The sequence below is a fragment of the Monodon monoceros genome, unplaced genomic scaffold (genome assembly GCF_005190385.1).
Source record: "Monodon monoceros isolate NGI ecotype Baffin Bay Population unplaced genomic scaffold, NGI_Narwhal_1 Super_Scaffold_16, whole genome shotgun sequence".
Classification (NCBI taxonomy): Eukaryota; Metazoa; Chordata; class Mammalia; order Artiodactyla; family Monodontidae; genus Monodon; species Monodon monoceros.
The window spans coordinates 102386066-102398075 of record NW_021703772.1 but is presented as its reverse complement, the minus strand read 5'-3'; the positions used below and the strand labels follow the sequence as shown (position 1 = coordinate 102398075).

The 12010-nt window shown below is 44.5% G+C and overlaps 1 protein-coding gene across 9 annotated transcripts in view; it reads left to right on the top strand.

The window, feature by feature from the left end:
* CLASP1 (cytoplasmic linker associated protein 1) overlaps positions 1-12010 on the top strand; it is a 271572-nt gene that overhangs the window by 150380 nt on the left and 109182 nt on the right. For all 9 annotated transcript variants that reach the window (XR_003793859.1, XM_029224716.1, XM_029224715.1 and 6 more), the window contains 6 exons: positions 1924-1997; positions 3557-3649; positions 4847-4992; positions 5864-5999; positions 7039-7109; positions 11401-11460. Coding sequence is in view for 8 of the 9 variants with exons in the window: in XM_029224716.1 (XP_029080549.1) it covers positions 1924-1997; positions 3557-3649; positions 4847-4992; positions 5864-5999; positions 7039-7109; positions 11401-11460 (580 nt within the window). In the remaining variant the exon portion in view is untranslated. The remainder of the gene's footprint in view (positions 1-1923; positions 1998-3556; positions 3650-4846; positions 4993-5863; positions 6000-7038; positions 7110-11400; positions 11461-12010) is intronic.

The window sequence follows — 12010 nt, the reverse complement described above, 5'->3', positions numbered from 1 at the left end:
GTGGCATTTATTATCTTCACAGTGTTGAGCAACCAACACCTCTGCCTGGTTACAACACAGTTTCATCCCTCAAAAGAAGACCCTATCCCCTTTAAACAGTTCCTCCCCGTTCCTTCCTTCCCCAGCCCATGTTTTGTCTTTAGGCATTTAGCTATCTAGACATTTCATAGAAATGGAGGCATCCAATATGCAGTCTCCTGTGTCTGGCTCCTTTCCCTTGGCATAATGTTTTTGAGGTTCATCTCTGTTGGAGCATGTATCAGTACTTTTTTAAAAAAAAAAATTAATTTTTGTCTGCGTTGGGTCTTCGTTGCTGCGCACGCACTTTCTCTAGTTGCGGCGAGCGGGGGTTACTCTTCATTGCGGTGCGCGGGCGTCTGATTGCAGTGGCTTCTCTTGATGCGCAGCACGGGCTCTAGGTGTGCGGGCTCAGTAGTTGTGGCTCGTGGGCTCTAGAGCACAGGGTCAGTAGTTGTGGTGCACGGGCTTCGTTGCTCCACGGCATGTGGGATCTTCCCGGACCAGGGCTCGGGCCTGTGTCTCCCGCATTGGCAGGCGGATTCTTAACCGCTGCGCCACCAGGGAAGCCCTGAACAATCTTCCTAATGTGTTTTCTTGATCCGTTTTTGAGTAGCATCCATTCCATAGACGAGGCTTAGAAATTTTCTGTGTCATCAGACCACTTCTTTTCCTTCCCTTCCCTCACCGTTCCCCTTGCACAAACCCGACCTGCGTAGATTGTGCAGAGGTACCAACCCTGTCTTCCCCTCAGACCTGATCCTGTCCTTTTCCGTTTCGTCTAACGCCATAGTCGTGAGTTTCCCTGTTGGCTCCCCGTCAGATGCCTCGGGCCCAGGGACTGTGCTTGGCCCACGAGTCCTCTTCGGTATGTGGTGCCAGGCCTCACACAGAGGAGCGCTCAGCTCAGCACCCATCTGCTCGGTGGGACGCAGTCCTAACCTAAAGCAGACACAGAGCACCACTCACAGTGTGTTACTGTTGTCTGTGTGTAGTTTGCTTGTGAATGCAGAGTAATAGTCATCAAGAGTGATGACACGTATTTACCGCTGTAACGAGTTGTCTTTAAAGCCCTTTCTGTCTAGGTGGTCCATGAGCACCTCAAACTCCAGATAACTTGTCTGGTAAGAAGCTCTAGAAAAGCGCTTGGACTAATCAATATAAATCATTAATGAGGGTTACAGGGATGACTGTAGATGACCATTTGGAAACCTTTATTATGAAGAAAAAACATCTGATAAAATGTCACATGATTTTCATATGTGAAGTGACGCTCATGTTAGCAAACAGAAAAAGCTTTCTCCCAAATGATAGCAATTATAACAACTTTTAAGTAACAGAGCATCTTACAGCAACTTCGTGGGGTCAACTTGCAACTGACATGTACATGAAAAATTGACAGTTATCATGAGTTAAAGGAAATGAAAATGTTTTTTTCCTTTTTTCTTTAGAAATAATGTCTGGAGACCAATATGAAGTTGAGATGAAACTGTTAAATTCTTTATACCTTATTTGAATGTTTCACAAAATTGCTAGATTCCTAACAATGACATAATTTCATTTATTCCCTGAAGAATTAAAATTTCTATTATATGTTTATTTGGAATCTTTGAAAAGACTTATACGTTAATACAGTATAAACCATCTAAATCCTTTAACGGCTAGACTGGCCCTCCTTAAGCAAGTAGCGTCTTTAAATGGTTTTAAGCTAACATATGTTACACTGTAAAATTACTATACTTTATCTTAATATTGAAAGTCTATAATGCTTGTCAATGCCACAAAAACTCTAAACTTAAGACTTAAAAAATAGTTACAGATTTTCCAAAATATAATTTTGATTTTGTATATTCAGACTCCTCCGATGCACATTGTTTACGTTTTAAAAATTGATCTTTTTTATAGCTGCAAAAGAGGGAGCTGGTGCTGTTGATGAAGAGGACTTTATTAAAGCATTTGATGATGTGCCTGTAGTCCAGGTGCGTGAGGATGTTTCGTTTGGTTAAAAACAAGGATGGGCTTATGCTTCAAGTTTCACTTTTCAAGTGTGCGACACGCGGAGTTTCTTACCAGGTAGGGTAATTCTGACTGTCAAGCCCACAGGAGATCTGAGGTTGCAGACCAGGAAAAGAAGAGCAAAAGTCACGGCCCAGGATGACCTTTCAGTAAGAACTGAGAGAAGTAGCTTGCTCCTGCAGTGAGTGTGTGGGTCAGGTCACCTAAAAGAGGGGGAAATGAGGGATTAGGTTAGAAGAGAGAACAAAGAAGCATGCTTATGTGGGGATTTTCCTCAGAAAGAAAAGCTTGTAAAGTTGAAGGATTTGGGTGTCTGAAAACTACAAAAAATGGTTTCATAAAATCTTAGTTTATTCCATCTCGATGCTCCCCTTAAGTACCACCTAACAGATGCGGCAGAGTTGCTTGACAGAAGCTGGGGTACAGCCACACTTTTCAGACTGCTTTGTGCCTCAGCACTCTCATTGATCGGGGCTTGTGCTACATCAGGTGTCCGTGCTCTGGATTCCTACAGCGCTTAATGTCTGTGTGAATCCCTTGTCACCTGCTGCTTCATTGCCGTGTGTGTGTATAAAGCAGGTAACAGGTGTTTTAGGCTCAGGACCATCCTTACGTCCTTGACCTTCCCAGCATGCCTCACTCTTGGTTGTTTCTGGTTTCTTCCCCCCCTCCCCCACTGTCTTATGAGTAATATGTGAGGATAAATGAGAGAGCAGACCTGGAAGTATTTAAAGTTGCAAGGACAGACGTACTTGCTCTATTGCGCTTCGCTTTGTTGTGCTTCACGGATACTGCAGTTTTACAGACTGAAGGTCTGTGGCCACCCTGCGTCGAGCACGTCTGTTGGTGCCCTTTTTCCAGCGGCATTTGCTCACCTCGTGTGTCTGTGTCACATTTTGGTAATTCTCACGATATTTCAAACCCTCCATCAGCAAAAAGATTACAGTTCACTGAAGACTCAGAGGATGGTTAGCATCTTTTAGCAAGAAAGTATTTTTAAATTAAGGTATGCACACTTTTTTTTTTAAGACATCATGCTATTGCACAGTTAATAGACTACAGCCTAGGAGACCAAAAGAATTCGTGTGACTTGCTTCATTGCGGTATTCACTTTATGGCAGGGGTCTGGAAGCGACCCGGCAGTGTCTCCGAGGTCTGCCTGTATAATGTGGTGTTACAAAAAACGCTAAGAGTAATCAGTGACTTGTGCATCACTGCCGGTTCCCGGGTGGGCTTTTTCCTCTTTTGTGCATGAAATTATCTGTTAACTTATAGTAAAGCCATATTTGAGGCAAGGTTATCCATACGTGGGCATCGGATCTAGTCAGTATGCATTCAGAGCAGGAAAGAAGCCCAATCTAAGACAAACTTGACTAGATGTTATCTTGAAGGCCCTTCTGAAAAATGAAATAATTTCTTTTACTGGGCTTACTAAGTGCGCTTGACTTCAGGTAATTAAGGAATAATCTTTGTTTATTCTGTAAATTTTCTCCTGTTGATTGTAAATTAATTTTGCTTACAGATTTACTCCAGCCGAGACCTTGAGGAGTCCATAAACAAGATTAGGGAAATATTATCTGATGACAAGCATGATTGGGAGCAAAGAGTAACCGCTGTAAGCCGCTGACTGTGTGATTACATTTGCATTCGATATTTACACGGTCTGAATACTTTGTTATGAAACTGGGGTGCAGCTCTGATGAATTTTAAGTAGTAAATATTTTAAATATAAGCTTCCATATTTACACGTCGCCTTTTTAGTAGATTACTTCACTTCTGTTCTTCAAACATGCCAGCTTCTATCTTTTTGTGTATCCTGTACTTTTAGCAGAGACCTACCTGTGGTACGACCGCCGCTCCTACGACCTCAGTAAAGATGTAGTTCTGTGACCACTGGCGAGGAAAGCGGCTTTTTAGTGACGTTTTCAGTGTGTGTCTCTCTATCCCTTGCTTTCTTCACAGCACTTCTGCTCCCTCTGTTTTTAAAAGTGGATTAATGGGGCTTCCCTGGTGGCGCAGTGGTTGAGAGTCCGCCTGCCGATGCAGGGGACACGGGTTCGTGCCCCAGTCCGGGAAGATCCCACGTGCTGCGGAGTGGCTGGGCCCGTGAGCCATGGCCGCTGAGCCTGCACGTCCGGAGCCTGTGCTCCGCAACGGGAGAGGCCACAGCAGTGAGAGGCCCGCGTACCGCAAAGAAAAAAAAAAAAAAAAAAAAAAGTGGATTAATGAAAAGAAGTGGGCCGAACATTAAAGTGCAGGGGCATTACGTGAAGGCGTGTCTTTTCTGAGGAGAGCGATCATGCGTTGGTTGTCTGACAGGAAGAGGGCTGGGAACACTGCTGTGTGTCTGTTTTGGATGCACACTGGCCCTTTAGTAAAGACACAGCGGCGTGTACTGTGCAAACGCTGTAGCGTCGCTTCTTCCTATGATTCACTGAGTGAATGGCGGTTGGAGTGGGGTGCGGGGGAAGGTGAGCTCAGGGAAGGAGCTTTTACAGGCTACAGTGAGGGTTTAGTTACTCTATCCTTAGCATCACAGCATGTGTAAGTCACTAAACTGTTTCCCATTAAAAAGTACGCTTTACAGAAGAATTGTAATCCATTTATCACAGACACTAATTTTAAAGATTACTAGTTCTTATTTATGATACCTAGATATATCAGCAACTATTTAGTTGGCTGAATTCTTTTTGGAAAACTCTGTATCGTTTAACTTTGATATTGATCTCTAATATTTGATGGCCTCTGTTGTTTTGTATATTCTGTTCTAAGAATTGTTTTGTCTGTCTCTTCGTTCTCTCCATCCCCTTAGCTAAAAAAGATTAGATCTTTACTTTTGGCTGGTGCTGCTGAGTATGATAACTTCTTCCAACATTTGCGTCTTTTGGACGGAGCCTTTAAACTATCGGCTAAGGATCTGCGCTCTCAGGTAGTGCGGGAGGCTTGTATCACCTTGGGGTAAGGATTGCAATGCTCCCGGTTCTCACATCATAAAATAGCCTCATGACGGTGCTTCAGAGATGGTTCATTGAATACGCCCACTGGGTCTCTTTCACGGAACTTTCAACTGGTCTCCAAGACCCATTCCAGTTACGCTTCTGTTGACACTTTTACAATAGTTCCTGACCAGTTATGTTAAGTCTGACAGATTTTAAATTTTATTCAGTGACTTAGCTCTGAAGCCTCTATTTTAAACTTGAAGCGGTTATTAATAATATGAAAAAATGAAATTTTGTAAACTTTTTTCCTCATCTTTTTCACTGATTTTGCTGGCAGGTGATAGCATGATTATTAGAATGTTTGTTTCTAGAAGAGTACTGTAGCTATAAGGTTAAAGGCATGTACTGCAGGGAAATTTTTTTTTATCCTCACTAAACCTGTATCAGTATCTAAAACTTCTGTCTTAGAAAATATGTTAGAATATCAGAGCAGCAGCAGTAGTAAGGTGGCTTTGCAGCTGTTTAAAGTTTTGACCTCAGACACTGAAGTGTGAATGTTGTATGTTAAAAATAAAGAAAAAAAGGGGGTGAAAGAGCTTTTTCATATTTGTGTTTTATTAGTATATGACTAACTTGTTTTTTGCTATTTTAAGAGTAATTAGTTGGAAGTGATTTATTTATTTAAAAAAAAGAGCAAACTCTTGGGCTAGTGGCTATTTGCGAAGTCCTCTATATGCACATTGGAAGTATTTGTAGAGTATTTTTAACTTAGACCTTTGTCCTTTATCCTTAGATAACTTTACATGAAGGCTCTAAAATGTTAAGAGGGTTATGTGCTACACTGTTGGAAAGAACTATGACTTCAGTTCAGTGTTCATTTCTGGTTATAGGCATCTGTCATCAGTGCTGGGGAACAAGTTTGACCATGGAGCTGAAGCCATTATGCCAACGATCTTTAATTTAATTCCGAACAGTGCCAAAATTATGGCCACCTCTGGTGTTGTAGCTGTTAGGTTAATCATTCGGGTGAGTATGTTTTGGGGCCGTACATAGACTAAGCAAGTGGTAAATATTGCTGGTTGATAAGCAGTTATCAGAGACATTTTTCATTTGAGTGATTATGTACGTGGAATAATACCGTACGTACGACATTGGCCTTTTTACCCCACGTAACTATCGCACATGAGCCTTTTACGTTCCCTGGTGTGAACTGTGGGTGTGACGTATAGTTACTGAGGTGTTGCTCATCCACCGTCATTGATTTTAAACATTTGAACACGGGTGTCTGCTTCTGAGTTTATACTCTGTTCTTTATGTGTCCGGGTATCACTTCTGTTCTCCTCTCCCCAGCTGTTCCATTTTAGGTATTTGTGCTTGTGGTTTTGTTATTCACCTGACATTTTATTTAAATAATTGTACATAAGCCCAGAAACAAAATGTTATCTTCAGTTAAGTTTTCAAAACACTCATTTACTTAAATCCAAGTAATTAGCCAAGTAATTTACGTGCAGATTTTCAGTAAAACCTAATAGTTCACAAAGGCTTAATAAGTTCTGCGCATCACCTTCTCCCCACTGTCAAGTCCCTTTTCCCCAGAGGCAACCCTTGAAACTGGGTCTTGATGTTGACTGAAATCTATCCAGAATATTCGTGATTACTGTGGGTTGCTTACTTCATATTATTTGTAGTTCTTACTGTTTGCACTGCCTACTTGAGGTATTAAACCAAAAGCCGTTATCAGACATTTCTGTTGAAATAGTATTAAACTATATTGGCCTGCTGACTGCTTTTTACTCATTCAGATCTCTACTGCTCAGGTAATTTAGACTTCATACCAGTGATTTGTTTTGATTTTAGACTGACTGACTTGTCATCACGTTGCCTGCTTTGGCTCTGTAAATTCTGTCATGCCCTTTGGCAATATCCAATGAAAGTCTTTCTCCTTTTTAAACTCAGTGAAATTCTAATCTGAATATGCAGGTGCTTTAGGTAGGTTAGTAAGGAAGTGGTTGTCTTAGCTCTGCATTTTCAAGTGTTTGCCTCTGTGTTTTGTTCTTTTCCGCAGCACACACACATCCCTAGGCTAATACCCATCATAACAAGCAACTGTACCTCCAAGTCTGTCGCCGTTAGAAGGTAAGTTTTTAAAGAATTTTTCTCATTAGTTTTGAATTGTTTAAAAACCGAAACAAATTTCAAATTTACCTCCATGCAAAAAACTTTATGTTTGAGATGGTTAATATGATTTACGATTGCTGTGATAGATGCCTTTGGACTGAAGGCTCATGATCTCAGTTGTCTGGAAAGCTAATTTGGAAGGCCTGTTACTTCTGTCTGTGTGTGTAGTGTGAGAGCGAGTGTGTGTGTGTGTGTGTGTGTGTGTGTGTGTGCCATGTGGGAGGGGCGGGGGGGAGGGGGAGTGTACCCCCTGCGCATTTTCTTCCTGCGATGGTGCCTCTGCCTCTGTCATTGGTCTGCCGCATTCCCTGAGTGAAGGCCATGGCTGCCCGCCTGGAAGAAACATTGTGAAGATCAGCGGCCGTTCTTTATATTAACATAGATAGCAGGAGGTGTGTGTTGTTTGCAGCTTCTGGTGTGATTCCTGGCACTCTGAATCCTGACCATGCTTGTGCTGCTGTCACAGTGACTGCACGTCGCTACTCAGATTTATCACCACAGGCTAGAACTGTTAAATGCTAGGGACCGAAGTGTTACCCCCTGAGCTTCTTATGTTGAGGGGAGGTAGACCCTGAAGGTACAGCCTGGGTGGCCCGCAGGGGCTTTGTCTTGGGTCCTGCTGAGGTGCCCCAGCCCACGTGTGGGATCAGGGCTCTGTGCTTCCAGCTCGGATCTGTGGGTCTGGACTGGTGACTCAGAGGCTTTCGAGTCCTAAAATCTGTGGACCCTCTTCCCAGGAAAGTGTAGATACACAGAATTTTTGTGTAGGTTTTCAGAGGATTCATGGACTTAAGCCTTCAGTACGACTAGGTCAGGAGCTTTGTGGGGTAAATGAACGGCCGGCCTGGACAGCAGGGAGCCTCTCGGCCCCGTTCCTGTGGTTCTGTGTCTTGATCCAGCCCAGGAGAGGGCCCTTCACTCCAAGGCGTCTAGCCCAGCCGCCCCTTGGCCGCCCGCTGTTCCTCTCCTTTCCTAGGCTGTCACGTTGGACCCACCAGGGTTTCACAGGCGGGGGGATCCTTCCAAGCATGAGGCGGCCCCCATCGCCGTCGTGTTCCCAGCCACACGGAAGGCAAGGGAGACAAGCGGGGAATGAGCCAGCTACGTAAAGCCAAGGAGAAAGACGCATTATCCTTCCGCCGAAAAGGCTGACTGTTCCAGCAGCGTGGCTCGGTGGAGTGTCGCTGACCCACAGTCCGGCCGCCCTCGGGGGCAGAGCAGCTCCGGGCACCCCCCAACCCCCCAAGGCCAGCGCCTGGCCATCGAGGTGCGGGCTGGTGGTGGACTTCCCACGTGCTGGGGAGGGAGCTGTTCTGCGGGCTCTCAGTCACTTCGGTAGAAGGGGCTTGACACTCGGTGGGAGCTCAGTGAACGGCAGCCATCCTGAGAATTTTCTGCTGCAGTTGTATTGTCACCGTTGATTTGGGTTTCCATGAGCAGTTTGGAAAGCGTGTTTGCTTTGGGCAAGGCAGTTCCTCTGGTGAAGCGATACATCTCTGTGGGGAACGTTACAGGATATTTAGCGTATCAATCGACCTGGGCTGCTGTAACTGAAGTACCCTGCGCAGGGCGGCTTAAACGACAGGCGGGTATTTTCTCACCGCTCTGGAGCCGGGAATTCTGAGATCAGGGTCCGGCAGGGTTGGGTTCTAATGGAAGCAGCTTGCAGGTGCAGCTTTCTTGCTGTGTCTTCGCGGCGGTGGGGGCCGGGGAGCGCCCTCCTTAGAGGGCCACTAATCCCGTCAGGCGAGCATCACTCTCAGGACCCCCCGTGAACCCCACTGCTTCCCCAGGGCCCCGTCTCCAAATACCGTCATACTGGGGGGTAGGGCGTCAACATAAGAAGCTCAGGCGGTAACACTTCGGTCCCTAGCGTTTAACAGTTCTAGCCTGTGGTGCTGAATTTGAGTAGCGACGTGCAGTCACTGTGACAGCAGACATGCCACCCCCTTCACCGGTTTCCGAGCCGTACACCCAGACTGGCGTTCCTGTGTTTGGTCAGAGCCATGTGTCTTAATGCTGAAAGGAGTACTAGGGACCATCTGGGCCCAGTCCCTCTGCCTTCAGGAAGGAAAAGAGAGCCAGAGGGGGCAGTGTCACCAAGGCAGTGCGCTTTCTGTCCTGTATTCAACCTGTCGCTAGCTTCACTTCATAGAACTTGTAAGAAATGGATTGCCCAATCTCCCTGCCTTTAAGAAGTTTATACTTTATTTGGGGAGATTAAAAACCATAATGCAAAGCAATGTAAGAGTGAGTTGCAACGTATGTATCGTGGATTTAGGAATTCAGAGGGCAGTGATTAAAACTAGCTGATATATTCCCTAGAAGCCTCCTAGACAAGGTTAAAAAAGACTGAGCTGCCCTATTAATGAGGAGTACGACTCGGTGAAGAAAAGACAGAAGTTCTAACCAGATGTACTTAAGTAATGCAGTGTTTAAATAATGCCAACATCGATGTACTTCTGTATATGATTTTAGCCTTCTAAAAAGTTGAAGACAAAACCTAATTTACATGGGATATTTTCGATGAAATAGATTGTTCTGAAACACATTGAAGACAAGAATTAGCACTAAAGATGGCTGGATTCACTAAGAAATAAGTAAACGTAGACATATGCATACACACGTAAAGAGACAAGGAAAGTCCACACCAGGAAATGACATGGACAAAGGGCAGAGGTAGAGTGACCGTGGCCTGGGCTGGGGCGTGGGGGTGGGGGACAACGGTGGTGAGAAAGGGTGTGGGCAGAGGTCAGTGTCTCTCCTTGGAGAAGACTTGTTTCGCCGACCGCTCCCCCGGCCCCCACTGTTAGCAGCAGCCCTGGGACTGAGCTGTGCAACTCCCCTGAGCCCTCTGAAGCCCCTGTGCTCCCGGCACATCACGTGGTAACGGTTCCTTGTCTCTCTTGCTCGCTGGATTGTGTCTCGGCTACCATTGTATGTCTGGCATCTAGCGTAGGGGAAGGGTTTATTCAAGATTTACTGAGTGATTAATTGTGTGGATTATGAGGTTTTGAACTGGGAAGATCATGGGAAAGAAAGTCTGATCGTTAGAGAAAGATTGCCTTCTGATTTATTTCCTTGAGTGGGTTCCTTAAGTCTAATAATATTTATTCCTACAAAGATAGTTATCCTGGAATTTAGAAAAAGGAAATGATGACGAGGTAGGACCCGAAGTGGTGATATAATCCAAAGGAGATGAGGCCAGCATTGTTTTTGTGTACAGATCAGGCCAAGAAAGATCACAGAAGTGAAAAGAAAGGATGTTGAAAGGTTGCAGAGAGGAAAATGCCAAGTAGCTAGAGAAAAATCTGTTTTAAATACTTGGTAGGAAAATTGGGTAAACACTTTGTTTTCCAGGGTATGTTTTACTTTTTTTGTACAAGGCATTCTTTGGAATTAATGCAAAGACTAATTCCCTGATCCTGTAATGTACTCAGATCTTTTGTGCACCTGTAGCGCCTGTATTAATGTATCATTTGAGGTAGAATAAAAACCAACAACAGTGATACACCCTTTCAGTGAGGTTGCCATGAAGCCCAAGTTTCTGATTTGAAGGGAACTCTCCTGTATCCTGTCCCTATAACTTTGTGATTTTTCTTCTGGACCACCATAGGTGCTTAATTATTTCAATCTGCTTTGGTTTTCAGTCAATTCTGATTCCATCTTTATGTTCCATTTTTTGAATCATAAAAAAAATAGAAGATGGGACTTCCCTGGTGGTCCAGTGGTTAAGACTCTGCACTTCCAGTGCAGGGGCTACAGGTTTGATCCCTGGTCCAGGAGCTAAGATCCCACATGCCTCGTGGCCAAAAAACCAATAAAAACCCCATAAAACAGAAGCAACACTGTAACAAATTCAATAAAGGCTTTAAAAATGGTCCACATCCAAAAAAAAAATAATCCTAAAAAAAAAATAGAAGAGGGCTTCCCTGGTGGCGCAGTGGTTGAGAGTCCGCCTGCCGATGCAGGGGACACGGGTTCGTGCCCCGGTCCGGGAAGATCCCGCATGCCGCGGGGCGGCTGGGCCCGAGAGCCATGGCCGCTGAGCCTGCGCGTCCGGAGCCTGTGCTCCGCAACTAGAGAGGAGGCCACAACAGTGAGAGGCCCGCGTACCGCGAAAAAAAAGAAAAAAATAGAAGAAATGTATCAATTATAAAAAGTAGTGTTGGGTCACTTAAGAAAAAAGCTTTATTTTCATTAACATACAAATGACTAAGTTACATATTTTTCTCTTCACAATTTTCAGGCGCTGTTTTGAATTTTTAGATTTACTTTTACAAGAATGGCAGACACATTCACTGGAACGGTGAGCATCTGATTTGCTGGTTTTCCCTCTGAACTGAATCTTGAGATTTAATATCTCAGCGAGTGGTCCAACCCACTTTTTACAAGAAGTGAAGGAATCCAAGTGTTTATTTGCGTGATTACTGGTGTTATTTCTCCTGATGCTCATGTGAGGCACCTACCATTGGCAGAGGCTCTTAGTGAGCTCCGTTGACTGTCACGTTAGCCTTGAGGTGTGACCCGGGGTGCCCCGGGACACTGCATGGCCAGGACTCACTCTGCAGTGGCTCTGATCTGCTGCCTGGCATCCTGTCAGTCCCAACGAGTTAAAAAAGGTTTAAAGCTGCTCTTAGTAGGCGAGGGGTAACTTTGGAAATCCTTAAAGGAATTTCACTCATTTGAAAGTTTTCTTTTTGATCCCTCTGTATCAGAAAGTCGGCAGTTTTCTCTTTATTCAGGCTGGTGTGTGGTAAGTTTCACATCCTCATGATGCAGAATTCTTACAGAAGCTTGTCTCTATTTTGAGGTTCCTTCTTTGCCATTTTTAGTTCCTGTCAATTTTAGGTGCCTGT